Source organism: Rattus norvegicus, chromosome 16 (assembly GCF_036323735.1).
Source record: "Rattus norvegicus strain BN/NHsdMcwi chromosome 16, GRCr8, whole genome shotgun sequence".
Lineage (NCBI taxonomy): Eukaryota > Metazoa > Chordata > Mammalia > Rodentia > Muridae > Rattus > Rattus norvegicus.
This window is the reverse complement of record NC_086034.1, coordinates 65307986-65330645: the sequence shown is the minus strand read 5'-3', so window position 1 is coordinate 65330645 and position 22660 is coordinate 65307986. Positions and strand designations below refer to the sequence as shown.

The window sequence follows — 22660 nt, the reverse complement described above, 5'->3', positions numbered from 1 at the left end:
GTGTGCGCGCGCGCGCACGCGCGCGCGCGCGTTTGCGGTTCTGGGTAACAGCCTAAAGCTTGAAGCCGTGGGTGGGAAGGGAAAATGAAGCATGCTTAGCAGAAGACAGTGACGGGTTGTAGGGGAGACAGGAAATTAGTACCCAACTGCCTTTCCCTTTCCTTTCAACCCCCTCCTGGTAAATATGGCTATAATCTGCGGTCTTACGTAAAACAGGTGGCTCCAGCAAGATGCCCGTCCACATTCAGACCTGCTTTGTGGCTGTATTTCATAGGTGTTAAATTAGTTAGCAAAAACATATGGATATTCGTAGGAGCCTGTGAGTTTGGGCACTCGTCAGGCATTGTGCCAGACATAACATTTCAGACAGTGAGAGGCGTGGGTAAAGTTTTATTCACACGGAGAGTTTAGTTGACTTTTATCCTTTAAAGTTTAAGTTACATTGACAAGGTGTCCGGGTAGATATGAGATAGCATGTTATACTAAAGGTAGATATGAGATAGCATGTTATACTAAAGGTAGAGGCACTCAAATCAGGAGTTGACCTAGGGGCCTTGGAAGTCTTTTGTTTGAGGAGGTTTAGAAACTCGAGGTGGAACTGTGGATAAGAGGAAAACCGAATTTAATTCTCTGTAAGTTTGCTCAAATGTGTATCAGCCTAACTTTTAAGAATTTTTAAAAATTTGTAAATATGTTCTATTTTTAAGAATTTATAAATATGTTAAATCTATATGACTCTATATCATTTTAAACATTGTCAGTACTCACCTTGATACTGTGATTAAATCTTTCGTAAATGTCCAGCTTTATTTAAATTTTTGACCCCGGACTCATCTGACTCATCCCAAGGTTAATCTCATCAACATGAAGATTGGTTCCAAAAGTAAAATTCTAACAGTTCAGACAAATGTCAGTGAGGAAGAGAAGCCAGTATGATATGTACAAGCAGACACTCCTAGTCTAGTGAGGCTCCTGTTTGGATGATCCAGTGCTAAGGATGTCAGGAGGAGATGGGGCAAACCCGGGTGCCTATGACGGTTGGGACTTGCATAATAAATTGCCCCTGATATGATAAAGGCTGCCTCATAGTTGGAATCAGGCAAAATGACTCAAGACGTTAGATTACTCGACATCTCTACATCAACTGGAACTGAACTTAGTACTGGGAAGGAGATACTCCTAAGTAAGTTACTTCATAGTAGGCTTGGTTGAGGGGAAAAGAATAACAGACACCTTCCCCCTATTCTCTAAGATGGGAGGTTGGTGATAACCTGGCTTGGGACACAGTCAGTGTTGGTCATGAAACTGTAATTAATACACAAAATTTCAATGTATTTAATGTCATAACTGCTTCCTGCTTAAATCAAAGAAAGATCACTTTTAAAAATAGTAGAAAATTAAGATTCAGTAAAAGAGATGTTTTCTGATTGTGACACTGTTATGATGGTGTTTGGCCTGAAGTTTAATGTAGAGAATCTTCTCCAAAGCTTGTATGAGTAAAAGAACTTCTAAAGGAACAGTATTTAACCAAAGCATAGGATCGAGACAAAGCATAGGTCTTTCTCCTATGATATTCCCTAAATACCTTTTTTTTTTTCATATTTTCTTCCTCATAAATAAGCTCAGATTTACAGTAAAGAATTTCTTTGCCAGGCATGGTGGCATACACCTTTGATCCCAGTAGACACAGCCAGGGCAAAGAAACCTGACTCAAAGGTGGGGTGGGAGGTGGAAAGGGAATCTTACATGGAGTTGGAGAAATGGCTCATTTGATAATGTATTCTCTACACAAATAATAAAGACCCAATCTCCCCAAAGCAAGCTATATTAAAATCAGAGTGTGGCAGTACACTGGAGTGAGTGTACGAAAAGATGGAAAGATATTTTGAATGTAAGGAGAGAAAACTAACGCATCTCCAAATTAAAAGCCAGGTAAAGGTCACTACATATTCAAATTATGTGATTAAAAAATAGTCCAGGAAACTCATTACCAGGAAACAGGAATTCTTAGTCTCAACCATTGTCTGAAGTCGTGCTATGGTTACAAGAACCTTAGAAATTCTGAGGGCAAGAAATCTGACCTAGTTAGATATATAATGAGGCCCGTCTGACACTGGCCCTGCTGTATGATTCTTAACTTTTAAAACTGTAATCATAGCTTCTGATTTTTTTCTTACCACAGTCGTATTAGATTGTAGGTAATTGAACTCTTAGTGATGGCTTCTTGAATGTATGTGTAGACCGTGGATGTTTATCCACACCTGTTGGAATGAAGGCATATCCCACACTTTATGGGTATGGGGTGAGCTGTAGGAATTCAATGGAAGGTTGGATGGTTCTCTGTGTGTTGCAGAATCATTGGAAAGAGTCTGTGTTGAGAGTTGCCTATGAGAAGAAAGGGCAGCTGGCTGAACAGGCTTGAAAACCCTGGATGGACGAGGGATGTTGTCACCTGGTAGCTGACACATCTGGTGTATAGGCTTCATTGTTGCTAGCACCCCCTGATGACCACAAGAGGCATCTAACGTGGGAAGGATGGTGTGGGGAAAGGGACTTCCTAATACTGTTGAAAAGTTAAATTCAGAATTTGTACAGAGTAAGGCGCCTATGGAGCTGGACAAATGGCTGGATCCTGCTGCTCTTAGAGGACCCAGATCTGATTCCTAGCACCACATAGTGGGTCACAACCACCCGTGACTCTGGCTCAGGGAACCCGACACCCTCTTCTGGTTTCCATGGGCACCAATTATACAGGTCATATACATATACATATACATATACATATACATATACATATACATATACATATACATCAGGCAAAACACTCGTTCACAATAAGAAGGTTAAAGAAGCTCATACACGTACTGTCCCAAAGACATCCCCAGTACCCGTGAGTTACCCTGCATGGACCCACCCCCCAAAAAATGTTTGCTGGTGTAACTGAGTTTATAGACCTTAAGATATGTGTTATGTATGGCCAGAGGTCAGTTTGAGGTATCTCTCTCCACCTCAGTTTTTGAGACAGTCTCTCATTGAACCTTACAGCTAGGAAAACAGGCCAGAAAGTCCACAAGATGTGGTACCTCCCTACCCTCCAGCACGGTGTACAGGCTTGAGATGCCGTATCTGGCATTTATTATGAGAGTGCTGCAGAGTCTGACCTTACCCAGGAAGCACCGTACCCACTGAACCACCTCCACGGTCAGTCTCTGTCTCTAATACTCAGAATAAATACAACCTTTAGCACAAAGTCTAGTAATAGAGCACCTGGTATATATGAGTTCTACATGTGCTTAACCGAGTATTATACATTACCGTGCTTAACCGAGTATTATAGATTACCATAGACATAAAAATCTGTTCTGACTCATTGTATCTGCCATCTCTGAAGGAGACATGTTGTGACTGCAGACTTCCTTTGTGAGTTTTAGAAACCTCAGATGGGGACAACATGCCACAGAAGTGCTATATTGACGGCTAAAAACACCAAATGAAGCATCCTTCACTGACCTTGAAAGATGTAAGAGAGTAAACGCCAGAGGTGGTGTATGACCCAAGGAAAGAAAGAGCCTTGCAGACACAAGAAGACTGACAGAGACTAGCAGAATACACAAGACATAGACAGGTTCAAACCAGACAAAACTGATTCAGCCCCAGCACAGATAAGAAGTGGACACACAGTACTAACCCCAAAACAGAAGCTGTTGGACATTGATGCCTGCTGGGGAGGGGGACAGTGCCCAGGACTCACTGACAAACCCAAAATGAACTCTTGTTTGTTAGTGAATGGATTCGTTTTTAGTAATTTTTGTCTTAATAATTTTTTGTTTTGCTTTCGGGTTTTATTTGTTTGTTTTTTTAAGAGGTAGAGAAAGAACACGAAGTTGGAGGCAGGAAGAACTATGAAGAGCTTGGGGGAGGAGAAAGAATATAATAAAAATACACAAGAAAAATCAGATTAGAAAAAGAAAGATTCCAGAGCCACCAGTGTCCCCCAGATACCCTGGCGAGAGGTGTACAGTGTCTGGCTCTCCTAACTAATTCACACAGCACCTCCCATGCTCAGTCTTTGTGGTCTGCAGAATACTGAACCAAACATCCCAGGTCCTCCACAGTGGATCCCCACCCTACCCCACCCCACCCCAGTTCTCTGTTAGCTCTTCTGTCCTGTCTGCACTTCAACAGAACCTTCGTTTCTCACTTCAGATTCACAGCCTCTGCTGTTTGACACTGTGGCATTATCCTAAGGTTTGAATAACTTTAGAAAAGCCAAATCGTTACGCAGTTTATAGAGCCAGAAATAGTTCTACTAAAGTCTGATGTTCTGTTATGATTTTTACAAAATATTAAATTCTATTTAAATGTAAAATGTTTTCAAATGCAATTCTGTATTGTTTGATAAAATTGAAACCACAAATGCTAATCTAAGCCTTTGATTAGCTATGGTTGTAAGCTTGAGGGTTTTTTTTTAATTACATATTTTTAGTCAATAGAATACAATAAAATTTTGTCAAGTAAGATGACATATGCCTCTAATCCTGTACGTGGAGGTGGAGGCAGGAGAATCAGGAGTTCAAGGCCAGTGTGGCCCACAGAGATCCTGACTCAGGAAAGCTAAACAGGAACAGCAATGAAATTGTGATGTTTGTAAACAGGACGATTTGTTATAGTGGAATTGTGGGCCAAGGTGAGAGAAGTGGCACTGTCAGCAAACCCTCCAGTGTGTACAGCCTGCATTCTCTCTTTATCACATACCATGCTCTAAGTGCTGTGTTTGGACTTCCTTAACTCATTTACAAAGCAGTGGCAGAGGAATTTCACCATAGTTCTTAAGGCCCCTAAGATCTCAGACAGGCAACTAATGGGACTTAGCCTTAATGTCACTCATTGGGTTAGCCACTAAAAACAGGGTAGGCTGTCACTTGAAGTGAGGTGTTAATCTCTACCAGCTATGAGACGTGTAGATCATATATTCAGTAAAAAGCTGATGAGTGTCTGCCTATGTCTCCTACACCAGTCACCTAACTGCTCTTCTGGAGAACTGGCTGCAGGTTCTACATCAGTCCTTGGTGTGTCACTTTGCACCAAACGCTAGGAAGACTTCTTTCCTTTACCTCATAATGCAGCCTCTGACCACCTGCAAGGTCCCAGGGCTTCCTAGCTTTCACAGCACCGTAGTGTCCCAGCTTGTTCTCAGCTGGGCAAGGGCCTTAGGGAGAGTTGTAACTGTCAATCTTCTGTCAAGACCAGTAAGACTTCTAATGAAATGAGCAAAGACTGTTTTACTACTCCATGTGTATTCACTGGGATTGTCACTTTTAATGGTCTTCAAGACCAATTTTTTTTTTGTTTGTTTTCACAACTGTTTAGTACAAGAGGCCAAACCTTCAGCCCCTGCTGGCTGTCAGCATGCATTTCTTGGTAAGGTTAACATTCTGGGATTTTAATCAAGAAAAAGAAAGCTATGTTGGTTTTTCAGTTAAACACTAAAAAGCTGTTGTAAAATTCAGAACTGGTCTAATTTAAGTTGTATTTTGTCTCTGAAATGGGGAGGCCTGAGAGAGATGGGGGAGGAAAGGAAGGAGTGGGGCAGAGAGAGAAGAGAAGAGAAGGCCAATCTACAGAATATTCAGAGGGGTGTGTGTCTGTGTGGGTGTGGGTAGGTGTGTTTATATAAAGAAAACTATCTTATGTAGTAGTAGTTATGGTACATGAGTCCTCTAAAATTTGAAAAATAATACTCTTAATTCACTTGACACAGTTTATCATAGAAGATATAATTAAAGAAGTTTACAATATTAACTGGATTAGTGAGATATGATTTTAAAAATGCAACAAAATGAGTATATGCTTTTGGAGATCTAGATTGGATGGACAATACTGGATTTCCATAAGCCATGGGGCCCAGTGAAATGAGACGCTGCGATTCCAACGTCACTGCTACTCTGGCAGAAGCATAAGGTAGCTCAGTGTTTATAACAATAAAAATGTTAGATAACAAAACTCACATAATACACTTACCATTGTGTAGTAGCAACATTAGCCATGTTAATTGTTCACTGTCGGCTCCTTCAGGCTACCCATAAATCTTGGGCATGTAACCTTGACCTTGGTCTTGTGGTTGTTTTCAGAACTGACTCACCACCGTCCTAATGGAAGCTGGTGCCTCTGATCACTGTCCGTAGTTTGTAGTTCCTTTGATAAGCTGATAGTTTAACTGTATGCCATTTGTTTTTGTGTAGGTCAGAGATGCGTGAGAGTGGAAGAAACAGCAGAGAGCTGGAAGAACATTTCTGCTTTTTGGCGCTTCCTCAGAGTAGTGTGGTAGACATTTACCAGAATGCGCTGAGTGTTGGGACGTCTGCCCTGAGGGTACTCGGGAATCCTCTTCTTGGAGTATATCTGTTTAGACACGTTGACGTTGCCCTGCGTTACACTCTCAGTAGGAGCTCGACTGTAGAAAGTATTATGGTTTTTAAGGTAGGTGGTAGGATAAAACATACTAAATGCAGGAGCAGTTTACTTTAAGCCAGCCTGGATATAGCATGGTTTTAGATTAAATTATCTTAAATAGAATATGCCATAATTATTTTGTTGTTGTCTTGTGGAGTTTTTTTTTTTCCTCTCTCTTTTCTTGACTGTGGCACAAAGTAAAACGTCAGGTACACAAAGGCAGCCGTCATTCACCGTCGTCCTCTCAGTGCATGGTTTTGTCTGGATCCATTACCCCCTTCCTATTTTTGTCATGCTGTGGTGCCATTGCAGCGTGTGTCCTGCAAACAATTAAAATAGAATTCTAGCATAAGGTAAGCTTACTCAGCTATTCCACTTTATACCTTTGATACCAGTGCTGATTATTTTTGGCAAATGTGCCATGCTTATATCAAATGGTAATAATTTTGGGCAAAGGGTAGAACAAGACAACAGAAGGCAGACCTTGGGGAGGGGGAGGCAAGGTGTGTGTGTGTGTGTGTGTGTGTGTGTGTGTGTGTGTGTGTGTGTGTGTGTGTGTGTGTGTAAAACGTAATAGTCATTATTAACATACCTGGTTAGTATATGATAGAATTTTCATGTATCCTTTCTCTGGAATACGATATATCTATCGTTAGATGGACAAGCATTTATTTTTTAACATGTCTTTTATGTGGTTGGCTGTTTCACCTGTGTACATCTAAGTACACCAAATATGTACCTGCCTACAGAGGCCAGGAGAGGGTGTTGATCCTCTTGAACTAGAGTGACCATTGGTTGGTAACCCACCATATGGATGCTAGGAACTGAATCTAGGTTCTCTTAAAGAGATTGTATGGTAATGCTAATTTAATTTCAAGGAATTCCCTTGTAATGTTTCTAACAGCATTGGAATGACACTTAACTAACAGGCAGTTATGAGACCAAGCATAAAAATTCGAACAATCTTTTTTTTTTTGTTGTTTGGTTCTTTTTTTCAGAGCTGGGGACCAAACCCAGGGCCTTGCACTTCCTAGGCAAGCGCTCTACCACTGAGCTAAATCCCCAACCCCTCGAACAATCTTATAGAGAGAATGAACAACTCCTAATTCAGATTAGTTCTAAACAAGTATATCAGACTTGACAATGAGTTACCTAGAGGGAAGACGGTACAGTAGTACAGAACCGGTAGGTAAAACGCTGAGACCCCATTCCTTGTGCAGGGTCCTACCAGCAGGACTTACTGATTCCAGTTCTTTACATCCTCACCAACATTTCTTTTCACTGAGGCTTTCAGGACTGCCCTAGAGAATGTGTCCTTGTAAGTTGCTGAGAAAGTTTGAGCAGTGATGTCGTGGCCCTACAAGAGCTCTGTACCGCAGTTCTTGCCTGCGGCCGGTTTCTACAGGCTGATACGAATGGCTCTCAAGGGCTGGAGAGATGGCTCAGAGGTTAAGAGCATTGGCTGCTCTTCCAAAGGGTCCAGAGTTCAATTCCCAGCAACCACGTGGTGCCTCACAGTCATCTGTAATGGGATCCGATGCTCTCTTCTGGTGTGTGTGCAGACAGCTACAGTGTGCTTGTCAATTAAAGAAAAAAAAAACAAATCTTTTTTTAAAAAAGAATGTCTCGGGCTGGAGAGATGGCTCAGCGGTTAAGAGCACCCGACTGCTCTTCCAGAGGTCCTGAGTTCAATTCCCAGCAACCACATGGTGGCTCACAACCATCTGTAAAGAGATCCGATGCCCTCTTCTGGTGTATCTGAAGACAGCTACAGTGTACTTATATATAATAAATGAATAAATAAATCTTTTTAAAAAAATGTCTCTCAAAATAGTGGGCAGAATGTCTTTACCTTGAAATGGTGGCTGTTCCACACCTTGACCCCTGTTTGGCAAGAACTGGTTTATTCCTAGATTCAAATTTTGCATCAGAGATAATGTGAATCAGTACATGTACCTCTGTGTAATGCCCAATTGTCCTGACACAGGCACCATTACGAGTTACTTCTCTCCACATATGTCTGCTGCTTTTCTCACATCCTTAGAAAACCTGTGTCAGACCCAGAAGCTCTCTTCCAGGCCAGTAAATAACCTCCATGTGGTGGTTCTGAGTTCAGACTTTGTATGTTGGTGATTGACATTTAGTGAGTTGCCTTCTAGTAACGCTGGCCACTTCCTTGAAAGGTGTCCCTTTGTATTTGTTCAATCAATGAACAGTATCTTGACTAAAGCATAACTTAAGAATTAGTCTATTCTAACATTTGTGTTTGTATTTTTAATAAGCTTTATCTGAGAATTTTTACTTAAGAGATAGGTTACAGGGAGGGAGGGAGGGGGGAGAGAGAGAGAGAGAGAGAGATCACAAACACAGAATGGAGAGTTCTTTTGTGTAGTCCAGCTAGACTTGCCTCTTTTTTTAACTGTTGTTAATTTTATATACATTGGTGTTTTCACTGCTTGTGTCTGTATGATGGTGTCAGACCTTCTGGGACAAGAGTTACAGACGGTTTTGAACTGCCATGTGCTAGGAATTGAACTAAGCCCTCAAGCCATCTCTCCAGCCCCCTCCTCCTTTTTATTTTTATTTTATGTGACTTGCCTATTCTTATCAGCAAACATTCTCTAAAACTACAACAGTTTGGTCAGAAGTGAGAGCTAAGGAGTGGTACAGTGCTGTAGAATAACACACAAATTTTAGTCATTTTCGTCAGGTGTCTTAAGGCATTTTTCAATTCCAGGGAGCTTATAACAGTGTTTCGGTGGTATTAGATTGAAATTTGGATAAATGGATAAGCCAGTTGAAAACGCTGAAGCAATAGATTCTACTTCGTACATGGGTCTTATCCTATAATGTGTGTGTGCATGTGTGTAAACAGCTGTAAGTCTGAGCATAGAATAACATCTAGAAAGGAGACTGCGAAGGGTAACGTAAGGTGTGAGGAAGCACGGGATGCCGGGAGAGGACTTGGAGTCAGCAGAGATACAAAGCCGGTTGGTTTCCTCTGTTGTTGATACTTTGATTTTGGGGGCGGGGTGGGGGCATGCGTGTATTCGTGTGTGTGTGTGTGTGTGTGTGTGTGTCAGTCAGTCAGTCAGTCAGTCAGTCAGTCAGCGTGTCTAAGTTCCCTGAGATGCATAGAGTTTGCAACTGGACTAGTGTGTATTTGAGTGACTACCTTAATCTGTCTCTGACATTTTTACCTGAATCCTTAAAATGATCTTTTATTTTAAAAAACAAATATGATTACAGAATCTATATAAATTTTGTGATATTCTTTGTATTTCAAGCCTACCTTTCTTCACCCATTTGCAATTTAGACCTTTTAGGATCATATGTTCACTTGGGTTTTGGTGTGGCGAAGTTTTAAACTGTTCCATTAGTGAAGTCCGCATGATTTAGGTTCATCAGTTCTTAGCCTCTATACTTGAAAAGGACTTCTCACTGTGATCTTAGCGATTTGTTCTCTTGTAATTCATCAGTTATCTTTCACATTGCCTTGAGTACTCGAGCGTTGGCTATGTAATGTTTAGTTTTGTCTATACACTTTAATAGGAATTTAATTTTTCACTTGTCCTCTTTGTTGTATAATCTCCCTATGTTCAAATGCCACTTTTAATTACAACCATATGTTGGGCCTGGTGACACATGCCCATCATCCCAGCACTCGTGTGGTAGAGATAAGAAAGCAATCACAAGTTTGAGGACAGCCTTGCCTACATAGCATGTTTGAGCTAGCCAGAGCTTTACATCATAAAAACTGGGGAAAAAAAAAAAAGAATCTTGTCACTTTTTCTTTTCCTACCATTCTGTTTCTAACTTAAATATTCATAGTCTGTTATATATACTTGAACAGTAAACTCACTTCTAAAAGTAGATTTTTCTAAAGCTTCTACAAGGAATTCTAATCTTAGAGTTTAATTGGGAAACAAGTGGAGTTATTACCACGGTAAAACATGCCATTCATCCAGTGTGGATGAACGGTTTATTAATTCATCACTGTTAAAAGCATGGGGCTTTAAAGTGTTTGGTCGTTGTCTTTCGCTTTTTAGGTTCTGTTTGGGAGAGTAAAGAAAATTCAGCCTTCTGTGGATAAAAACAAAGTTTCTCTGGATCCTTCTCCTAACTTTGATTGCCATATGTCAAGAAATATGCCATCTCTGAAAGATAGCATTGAACTGCAGGCCTACAATTCAATGGTATGTTAATCCTGGGTTCAGCCAATGACTTGAAAGACACATGCGTGGGACAGAACTATTTAGGTGACATAGATTCAACCCCTACGTTGGCTGTCAACCCAAGGCTTTACAGTGGCTTCACAACCAATCGCTTACATTTCACATTGCTGAAAGTAAATTTCAGATGTTTCACCATGAAAAAAGTTATGTGGGATGGCTTGATTACTCAATTCTGATATGTTCAGAAGTATCATATATCATAGCATCATGCTAAGGGCCGGGAGGAGCTTTGTGTGTAATGTGCTTGCCTTACAAGCACTAAAATCCTGAGTTCCCTCCCAAAACTCATGCCAAAAAATAAAAAGCATATGTAATGGTACGCGCCTGTGATCCATGAGCTAGAGAGGCAGAGGAGAGTGTCTAGGGCACATTAGCCTAGACTCGGGGACTTCTAATCCTTCGAGATACCCTGTCTTTAAAAAATAAAAATGGCTCTACTGAGGAATGAGGGCCAAGGTTGGCCTCTTGCCTTAACATGTGCATATTACCATACATGCATACACACACAGCAACAACGAAATCACACTAAACTCTGTAAAGATGTCCAGTTGTGATGTATCAGTTAAAATAAGGTGATTTTGATTAATTATATTAATTTCTTATACTTTGGAAGAGGAAAGCTTTATAAATTGTGTAAAAGCAGTTTTTATTTTTTGCCTAACACTTTGTGGATTATTTTTAGTAGACTATTATATATTTTACAAGTGAAATAAATCTTTAATTGGAAGTACATCCATATGTGCATACAAAGAGTATTAATGTTTTTCTTATTGATTGTGTCTGACTTGAAATAAGTTTGAGAATACGTGCAACACATTTTTATAGAAAAGTACTAATATTTTAAAACATTATGGTGCTTCTGCCGATATCAGTAGCTTTCAAGTAAAAATCTGTGGTGGGAGGAAAAAATTGTATATGTCCTTAACCAAAGGAGACCTAAGAAGATAGAGGATTGCTGCAGTTCTTGTCTCCTCAAAGGAAACATTAAGAGGTGGTTAAAGAAAAGTTTATGTAACAAAGCAAGGGGCACACCCTAACAAGACGGGACTGCCCCTGAGCGGGGCACTGGGGTCTGAATTGGGGATGGGGTAGTTTTCAATTATTTATGAGGAAGGGCCATATTCATGGGATAAACATTTTTTTCTCTCAAATCATCCTGCAACCCTTCATCAAAATCACAGCATAAAATGGTTTGTAATGAAAGCACAGTCCCTTAAGATGCAGACTGTCTGTCTGTTAGTGCTCATGTGTGGGGAATCCCCTGGTGTCTTAGGTTTTGATATAGAGGAGCAGCCTTATACAGCCTTCAGGACATTTAACCACAAAGCAACATTCTATCCAGAGTAGAGCTACCAGGATAGAAGAAACGTGGGGGGGTGGGGGGGTGAGGGTTTTTTTAGCTACCTTTTCTCTAACTCCATTTTGAGACTGCTCAAGGTTCATGATTACTCTTAAGGGTTAAGATATTCCCTTGGAAACCAGGGTTTTGTAATAGTTTGATTTTTCTTCTCATGTCTTTCAGGTGTACTTTTATGAATATGATCTCTTTTCAAGACCAGTAGATAAACCTAGGCAATGCCTCCCATATGCAATCGTCACAGTAAAATGTGTTGGTCAAAAGGCAGGTAACGGACAACTTATGACATCGCTGAGATTCCCCTCAACAGGATTTCCTAAGAGGCTTGGTACGATACTTAAATTATTCAACTGTGCTGGTCTTAAATTCCTAGTATACATTGTAAATCTCTAACAGAAATAGTTGTTTTGCCTGTCTTCCATTTTATATGTCTAGGATCATATGCACATAATCTCTCCTTTGGCTTAGTATATACATTGTTGATAGCTGTAACAATAATGTGGTCATTTTTATGGATGGATAGAGAGTACTATATTGTGTGACTATGCTATTGAATGGAGGGTGTCCAGGTATCCTTATCACTTTCTATTCCAGTTTGGTGGTTATAGAAGGGTCTCAGTGCCAGTGCGCTGGATTTTGACTGTGGAATCTGTATTAGCACTAAGAATGTGTAACTTTAACTAGAGATGATGTCATGTGATTTTCTAAGTGGTTAACTCAGGGTTACATCGATATACAAACCTATATCTTTAAAATAAAATTTGGAGGTGGGGGAAGCCAGTCTTTTATCAATAAGTCTGATGTCAGTTGTGACCTTTTTGTAGATACCCTTTGTCAAATTAAAGTTCCCTTTTCTTCCTAGTTTAATAACTTAAAAGTTAAATTTTGTCAAATGCTTTTTATCTCTTGGGTTGGACATGTGAATCATACCACTTGGTCCTGATATACATGTTACGTGGACTTCACTGTGGGGCTACAGTTTCGTTAGTGAATTCTATCTTTATATTCGTAAGAGATCACAATAATGTAGTTTGCTTTAGATGTTTATGTGTGGTTTTAGTGTGATGGTATGGTCTCATAGGATGAGTTGAGAAGTGTTTTGTATTTTTAAGTTGGTGCTGAATTGGTGCTGATTTTATCAAATATTTGACTTCACTTGTGAAACCATTAAATTAAGTCTTGGGTCTTTAAGTAGTATTTTATTTAATACTTTCATTTATCTTTGGGTCATTATCACGACTTCTTAAACTGTGAGTCATGATCCCGTATGAAGAGTCGTGAAAATGTTGACAACAGTAAAAAAGTTTATGAACATGAAACAACCAAAAAATTAACTCCAGATCAAACCTGTGATGAGTCCAAGGCGTGTCTCATCAGTGCTTACACATGCTTCTGTGGGATGTAACTTCCCTGAACATGCTACGTGCCTTGTGCACTGCATACCCCACCATACATGCAGTGCTAGCCCGTGCTGCCAGCGCCTTTGCCTGAGATTCACAAGCACAACAGCTCAATTACAGAAAAAGAGGCTTTACAATTTTCTCCTGTCATTCCCAGCATGTATCAAATCAGTGAGTCTTTGAATTCTCTTATGCTAGAATGTGTGATCTTAAAAATTGTTGTTTAAGTTGCTGGTGACTTTAAATGAATTTAGCTTATAATTAAGACAATTTCCAAAAATTTCAGAAATGGCTGTTAATGTCATAGTCCCACTTTTTACTACATATTTATGAAAAATAACTTTCTCATGATTGATGATTATAAAATTAAAACATCAGTTAATTTTTAAAGAGATCGAAATCGCTGTATGTCTTAGTGTACCAAACATTCAGCCAACATTGCATTTTCATGTAAAAATAAGGATTATTATTTGTATACAGAAATGCTTTTATATAAATTTAGTGTGGTAAAATTATATTTGTGTCAAAGAACTGTTTAAGAGTAATTTTGTCGGGGGCTGGGGATTTAGCTCAGTGGTAGAGCGCTTACCTAGGAAGCGCAAGGCCCTGGGTTCGGTCCCCAGCTCCGAAAAAAAGAACCAAAAAAAAAAAAAAAAAAAAAAGTAATTTTGTCTGGAGTCAAGTAAAAATTTCTCTGGCAAAAAGACCACAATTACTTTTTAAGCTTTTGGCTTACACCAAGTAGAGTGTTCAGTTCTTTAGTTTTTTTAATATATTTTATTGACATCTGTATGCATGTCTTGTTATGCTGTGTCACACACTTCGAAGTCAGGGGACAACTTTCAAGAGGTGTGTCCTGGGGCTCAAACTCCCCACACTCAGGTCATCAGGCTTAGCAGCAAGCGTTTTTACCTATTGAGCTGTCTCACGAGCCTCTCCAACTTTCTATTGTAATATTTCTATTTTTTATTTATCAGAATTCACTTACCAAATAGGCAAGCTAAGTTGCTAGAATAGAGTCATAAATTACATTGCAGTATTTTGTTACTTAGTCTCTTAACTGCGTTCTGTCAGCTACACTCACTCATGACATACGTTTTTATTTATGTTTCCACAGAAAGAGCATGTTCTCTGAATAACTGTACAATTGCCAAAAGAATTGGAAAAGGGAAAGATGCTACTGTCATCTTTGAGCACTTCAGGAAACCTGTCGATCCATTTGCTCAGGAAAATTGTCCATGTAAAGCACTAAATTCAGAGATGGGTCCTCCCAGCTCAGACACTCCTAATTCCTACGGAAATGCACAAAATGGAAACAGTTTTTGGCTTGAACCATACAACAGAGAGAGAGAAAATTCATCACAACTTAGAGATGGTTCTCAAGTGTACACACACAATTCAGGTTTTTCTTTCATACCCACTGATAACACAGCCAGTGGTAATGATGACCTGTTCAGTGTGACGTATCTTAGAAGTATTTTAAGTAGTATTTCTGCTACTTTTCCCTCTCACAACAACACTGTTTCAAGTACAGTTATTACTTCAAAACTCATTAAGGACCCAAGACTGATGAAGAGAGAACAGAGCATGAAAAACCAAAATAATACTACAGGTTTGAGTGATGTTTTGCCATTTGATAAGAGTTTGGGTCCTGGTGATTCACAAATGCTGACATGTGTGCCAGCTAGTTCAGTCTCTTCATGCGAAGTCCAAGCTGATCACACCATTACTAATTGCTTGGATGCCTCCTGCTTCAAATTCTCTTCTGAGAGGTCACACTGTCAGACTCACAGTATCGGCTCACAGGCCTATGACTGTATAGCATCCAAGAGAACTGCCATCACAGAACAGTTTAAAGAACAGCACAGTTCTTCCTTCCCCGGTTCCTTATCAAATGCATTGTCAGATGTTGGGAAACAAGAACACAGTGAGGAACAGGCCCAAAGGACTCAGATGAGAAGCAACATCCCAGTTTTAACAGCTCTGAGCAATGAGCCACAGAACTCCTATGAATCAGAAAAATCAGAACTTACTTGTAGTAAGGACTCTCGGGGTCATTTCTCTCAAGAGTCTTCTAATACAGACACTATATATAAGGTTGATCACCAGATGTCGACAGTCTTTCCAGTCCAGAAGGAAGGAAACCTTTGTGAATACGTGCAAGAGAGGCGAGTGATGAGAACCTTCATCAGCCCAGAAGACGGCTCTAAAGATGGAGTAGAGCAAACTTGGAGCAAAGAAACTGTTTTTACTAATGAAGCTATTAGTGGCACAATTGATAATTCCAAGACATTGTACCAGGAACACAAAGAAGGTGGAAATCTTAATTCTCTAAGTGGAAATTGTGAAAAGATAGCAGTTACTTATAAGTTACAAATGCCCAAACTTCCCATGTCTTCCACAGGGGATAACAGTGAACTAGATCGTGCAGCATCAGAATTAGAGCATTCCCTTATTCCAAATGTAGAGTGTCCTTCACAGAAGTGCGCTCAACACTCTTTGGAGCATGAAGACAATACAAAGTTTGCCATGGCTCAAGGGCTAATAGAATTGAAAACACAGAACTTTGGTAACATTTTGTCTGATGAATTCCAGGAAGCAAAAGCTGTTCCCCTGGCCAGAGAAAAGCTCATGGATAGAGGTAGTCCATCTTCTGCCATTGACATTTCTCTTGACAGTTCAGTTCGAAACATGCTGGGAGAATACAGGTGCATCCAGAGGGGAAATGAAAATGTGACAGTGTCACCGTTTAACTGTCACAAAGCAGCAGCTCCTCACGTTAACGATAATGTGCAGGATCACAGCCTGTCCTATGATGCAGAATTGAGCTGCGATCTAAACTTGAAAATCAATTTGCAAGAACAAAGAGATGATGAAAATCCTCGTGAGGCTAAAGAGAAAGAGGATGCTGCTTTGTCTCCAGAACACAGTACAGATAGCATGAATGGAAGCGAGAAGCCAGATTTCCATGCAAATGGCCTTTTCACCAGTATAGTTGAAATGAGGGGAATTAGGAGTAATACAAAAATAGAAATTGTGAATTCTGAAGACTGTTTCACATTACACTCATTTTGGGGAAAGAAAGGTAAAGCAGCAGAAACCGCGTCATCAGGGAGTGAAGGAGTGGGGAAAAGGCATGCGCCAGGAGATGAGAGACACCGAGAGCACTTGGTGTCCGCCCTTCCAAGCACTGGAGGCTCTTCAGTCTGTGTAGCCTCAAATGCTACAAAACAAGTAGTTGGCACTACTGTCCTTACAGTAAGCACAAATCATGGGCATCATCAAAAAGACCAGTTAAAAGATACGTGTTCCTCTGAGACTTCAGATTTGGGTTTGGTAAAACATAGCATTTCTGAATGTGAAATTGATGCTGATAAAGATAAATTACAAGACTTTGATCAGTTGATGAATGAGAATTCAGCTCTTAAAGATTATGGATTGGGAAGTGAAATTGAGATAGATCTTGAAGAACATGATAATGCTTCTTTATTTCAACAAAATATGCATAGCCATGAAAATGATCTTTGTGAAGAATGTGACTTTTATGAGTCTCTGAAGTCTCGGATTGATTGGCAAGGCCTATTTGGAAAGAGTTATGAGGAGATGGAAACCTCAAGTTCTGCAAGAAGGGAGGAGGGTGCTGGTCAGCTTTGTTCTACAGAATGTAACTATGTTTCTTTCTATTCACAAAAAGACAAAAAAGGGCTCCACAACCCAATTTTTCTTCCAAATCTACAAGTTACAATTACAAACTTACGTAGTCTGAGAATCAGTCCCACTGATGAATCTTTAGAGCCCAAAGATAATTTTTACAGACATATAACTGAATCTACAGAACCAGAAACAAATAAGGAAGGGAATGCTTCTGGATTTAGCATCTGTTCCCAACCTTCTGGAGAAAACTCAAGTTTTTCATGTGAAAATAAGTTCAGTAATTCAGTGCAAGAATCCGGAAATACGAGCAAATCTGGAATTACCCATTCTTCCAACTCAAGTCATAATACACCTGTGGATCAAGGATCTGGAAAACCAAACAGTGACTCTTTGTCTATTGATCCTTCTAATATCACAGTAATGAATGATAAGAGTAAATATCCCACAAAATCAAAACCTGACTTCAGTGATGCTAGAAATAAAAAGGACATGAAATCAAGAAGTAGCAGAAGAAACATGCATGCATCTTCCAGGGGCCAGAACATAGCTCATAAAGACCTAAGGGACCGTGAAACTCACGAGAGGAGGAGGAAGCCAACAAGTCATGACTCATCTGACCGATTTTCTTCCTTATCCCAAGGACGAATTAAAACATTTTCACAGTCAGAGAGGCATATTAGGAATGTACTGAATATTCTAAACAGTGAAGCATCTTTATGTAAAAGCAAACATCTGTCCAGAAAACTGAACAAAGCTGTTCTTCACTTAAAAAAGGCACATAGAAGAGTTCATACGTCTTTGCAGCTTATATCTAAAGTGGGACAAAAGAGGAAGGGCCCATTACCGAAAGCATATGCAATAATACGCAATAATTTCTGGGAAAGTTGTGATCTTCAAGGTGATAGTCTGATGTCTGAAAGAAGATATTCTAAGCATGTTTTGTCCAAAAGAAAATATGACAAACAGGGAGAGAAAAAATTTTTAAGATTTGACATTGAGGAGTCATTGACCCCGGTATCAAAGCACAGATCATATCGAACAAGCAGAGAGAGGGTTGCAGAGTGCCTTTCTAGTGAAATCATGTCTGGGCATGCTTCCAGTAGTCTTACTGCGTTCCACGTGAGAGAATTTTGTGATGAAGAACAACTTCCAGAATCACAGTTACCTCTAGCTTACACATCCCAGAGTATAAGTCAGTCAGAACACACTAATAGCATTTTGGGAAATGCAGGCTCTTCCGAACTTGAGCATTTTTCTAAAACAAGTGGGAATATTCTTGACCCAGAAGAAACACTAACTGAAAAAGACTATCAGACAGATACACAGTTATGTAATAGTGACTCTGCAAAACTTGAAAACCATTCAACTCATAGTATTAGGAATATAGCAAAAGAATATAATTCTGAAGGTAAAACAGGTGTATGTGAAAGCAATTCAGTGTCTTTAAGTTTCATAAAGGAAAAGACAAGTCATAGTCCAGATAACAGTCGGGGTGCAACTTGTAAAGCTAACTCTGACACGCATCTTTCAGTTTTAGACGCAAACAAAAACCACATTTTAAGTGTTGATATTTATGAACAAGATAACCGTGTGTATGATGGTGCCAAAAATGGAGAAGCAATTTTTCCTACAGAAAAGTGTTCAGTTCCTATGGAGACCACATCAAGCATTCCTACAGAAAGTCTAGCAAGCAGGAGCTACGCTGTTCCTCCAGTTCCTTCAGTTCTCACAACAGCTGGAGAGGAAGAGTCTTCTGTAGGGGAGAATGAGCTCTTTGACATAGACAAGAGTGAGATTATTATTACTAAGCGTTCCAAACTGGATCTGACATCAGTGACTGAAGGAAGTGATAACTATAAGAAAAACATGAATGCACTGTCTTCCAGTGATAACGTTGTACTCCTAAAACAGAATGTAATAGGTCCTTCAAAAGGATATATGGCAAAATACATTGAGGAAGAAAAAATTAGGAAAATTGAGCAAGCAGTTTACAAAAAAATTATTACTGAAGGATCAGCTATTAGTTTTAAGTACAAAAGTCAAAATAAGCTCTTAAAAGAAGAGTCATTTCCTGTTAACAAGAAAATGATGACGAACAACTTGACTGATTCTCATCTAAGCACGAAGAATCCCACTGTGGGTACAGTTGCTTCGCAAACCATTCCTAATCAGCGGAAAGAAAGGATGGAGGCAGGGCAAATCAAAGTTAGTGACAGCTCTCGTTCTGACTGCCTCTCGCAGCCAGCCATGGGAGAAAGTAGTCATAGGCCTGCCCTCTGTGAGAACTCTAAAGCCGCTGCTCTCAAGAAGGAATTAGAACACCGCTCAGCTAATTACACATCTCACGTAACAGAACTGCCTCAAATTTTACAGAGAGCAGATGAAGCAGCGTCTTTGCAGATTTTAGAAGAGGAGACTAAGCTTTGTCAAAATATTCTCCCTTTATTTGTCAAAGCTTTTGAAAGACAGCAAGAATGCTCAGTTGACCAAATCCTGATTTCAAGAAAGCTGTTGGTAGAACAAAACTTGTGGAATAATTGTAGACTTAAATTGAAGCCATGTGCTGTTGATGCTTGGGTAGAACTTCAAATGGCAATGGAAACCATTCAGTTCATTGAGAACAAGAAGAGATTCTTAGAAGGTAAGCCAACGTTCCGAAGCTTGCTTTGGTACGATGAGAGCTTGTACAGTGAACTGCTTCACAGACCGCGTGGATATCAACTGCAGTCCAACTTCTATCCGGGTTTTCAAGGACGGCTAAAATACAATGCATTCTGTGAGTTGCAGAATTATCATAATCAATTAGTTGAATTCTTAACAGAAACAAAAAAAGAAAATAATTCATACTATGCGTTCTTAAAATACAAACGCCAAATTAATGAATGCGAAGCCATAATGAAGCACTACTCCGATTGCTTTGACTTTTGTCTTTCTGTCCCGTTTGCCTGCGGAGTGAACTTTGGAGATAGTTTAGGGGACCTGGAAACCTTAAGGAAAAGCACCCTGAAGCTGATCAGTGTACATGGGGGCTCCCCTAAAGTCCACTCCTATCCTGGGAAGAACGACCACTTGTGGATCATTATAGAAATAGTCTCCTCAAAGGTTAGTTTTATCAAAAGCAATGAAGAAATAAATATCAAGATCTGTCTTTACGGTCTGGAGCATATATATTTCGATGCTGCAAAGAGTCTTGTGTGGAAAGAAAAAAGCTGCTCTTTACTCAAAGCGCATTCAGAAAAGACTAGAGAAGCGGAGGAAATAAATGAGTGCGCTTTTTCTAAGTTGAAGAAGATCTATGGTGTCTTGTCTAAAGGTTTAAACAGTGAGCCCACTGGCATTGGGCTCGAAGAAGATGCTATGATTGCCTCCACGCAGTCAGCTCTAGGTAGCATACCAAACTGTAGGCTGAACAAAGCTTGGCTTTCATACCCAGATATTTCTTGTGTTGGTGACATACTGGATCAAGCTAAATCTGCAGACCTAGAGAAGTTACAGGACCTCACTCTCAGATGTTCTGATCACTTAGAAATCTTAAAAAAATACTTTCAGATGCTGCAAGAAGATAACATAGATAATATTTTTATCATGGAAGAAAATGTTTCGGATATGCTAAACAACCACAGCCCTGAAGCTGTCATTCTAAAGCCTGAAGCTATTGAGATTTATATTGAAATTGTCATGGTCTCAGAAACAATTCACTACCTTAAAAATTCAATAGCAAAGAAACTACACAACCAGAGGTTTCGAGGTATGCTCTGGTTTGATTGGTCTCTTCTTCCTGAGCTTATTGGCGGCCAAAAAGAAGTGGCCTCCTTTTCAGTTGGTGACAACCAAACACATGGCCTTTGGAAACTGATAGAGACTGCTATTTCTGTCCTTAAGAAAGAGCTGGCTATCATCTATGAATATGGGGAAGCTTCTAACTGTTCCTATGCTCTACATTTATTCTACAGAGAACTTAAGGAACTCACAGGCGTCAAAAGGCTTCTGAGTAACGCTAAGTATTCAGTGTCCACATATATCGACTTGGTGCCACACACAGCATCTGTAAATTTCGGAAACACTGCGGCAGAATTAGAACAAAACTACAAGCAGTTTTTTCTGTTACTCAAAAATGTAATGTCTGTCCCTCAGAAAGATTTTGGAAAAATGGTTCATATTATGAAAGTTATGAAGACAATTGAACATATGAAGGTGCTAAATGCTAAGGATACTAAATTGTCCACTCGTCTTCTCTTTCTCCAAATGCTGCGCAACAGAAGGAATGCTTTGCAACAGAACGGGAAGGGAAGGAAGGAGACCTCCGTTACAGAGCCTGAGGAGGACAGCAGTCAGCCTGCGGCTTCTGAGCAGACAGCTCCAGCTGCAGAGCGCACAATGAAGAGCATTTCAGCTTCCTCTAAGAAACGACCTGTGACTTCGGACACATGCGAAGTCTCTCAGGAAGAAGGAGACACGGACGCTGTTTCCAGTTGGAAAAAGCAAAAGGTACAGGTGTTTCAAAGTTCATCTTGCAAATATTCATGAAAGCAAGCTTTCTCTAACCAGAAAAGTAGCTTACAGAATAGAAAAGTTGATATTTTTAATTCGGCCTGCTGTTAGTGCTGGGTTAAGTGAGTCACTGTTACAGACTTGTGTGATTAAGGTACTTCACAAGGATATAATTTTCAGTTTTTCAATTTAGAAAATATTTCATGAAAGAATAAGTTTTAGTAGCTAATAAGGGGGGCATGTTCATTATACTAGTTATACTAGTGACCAACCAATTTTATTTCTTGGGTGGTTTCTTTGGCCAGTGTTCTGAACATTAAAAACTGGGTAAATGCTGTTGGTATAATAGGGCAAATAAATAACTATTTTTATAGTATTAAGATTTGAATCCACACTCTGCATATACTAGGCCAGTGGTCTATCCCTAGAACTGTGCTTCAGGCTAATTCAAGTTGGTGCCAAGAGAAATGGAACAAAACTTAAAGGAGGTTGTTTCAGACCTAAGAGTGTAGCATAGACCTTAGCAGGCTCCAGGTCCAGAGGTGGGGAGGTGTCCAGGTCTTAAATATAGACCTAAGTAAGGAGTTTATATCTTTTCCTTATACTAAAGTATAATGTCATGTGAAATGTGTAGGTTATAGGGATTTCATTTATTTTGGTGGTTTAACGGATAATGGAATTCTGAGTATAGTGAGAAGGGGTAAATCAGCCAAGACTAGAAAATGGCGCTGTGTTTCCGTGGAAGGGTGGAAGCTGCGGGAATGGGTGATAGCCGGAATACAAAGTACATGTGTTTCAGAGTTCGGCAATTTCCACATTTAGTTATATTTGCATATATATAGTCAGTTATCTTGGGAATGGCACCAAAGTCTAGACATGAAATTCATTTATGTTTCATTCACAATGCCCAAAGGTAATTTTCTAGTAATTTTAATTTCTGCATGGAACAGAAGGTTCCCGATATAACATTTCCACAGCACTGCGCCATAGCTCAGAGCACTGCAGTTTGCAGGCTTAGAGTTTGGGACCTGGAGATACTAAAGAAAATTTTAAAGTATATGGGCAAGAAG

General features: G+C 39.8%; 1 protein-coding gene across 5 annotated transcripts in view; it reads left to right on the top strand.

The window, feature by feature from the left end:
* The window catches only part of Tex15 (testis expressed 15, meiosis and synapsis associated), a 60017-nt gene that overhangs the window by 31420 nt on the left and 5937 nt on the right, over positions 1-22660 (top strand). For 4 of the 5 annotated variants that reach the window (XM_039094393.1, XM_008771296.3, NM_001106087.2 and 1 more), the window contains 4 exons: positions 6243-6480; positions 10503-10649; positions 12211-12373; positions 14563-21587. In XM_039094393.1, the coding sequence (XP_038950321.1) occupies positions 6250-6480; positions 10503-10649; positions 12211-12373; positions 14563-21587 (7566 nt within the window). In that variant the 5' untranslated portion in view covers positions 6243-6249. The remainder of the gene's footprint in view (positions 1-6242; positions 6481-10502; positions 10650-12210; positions 12374-14562; positions 21588-22660) is intronic. The other variant, XM_063275238.1, reaches the window with a different exon arrangement.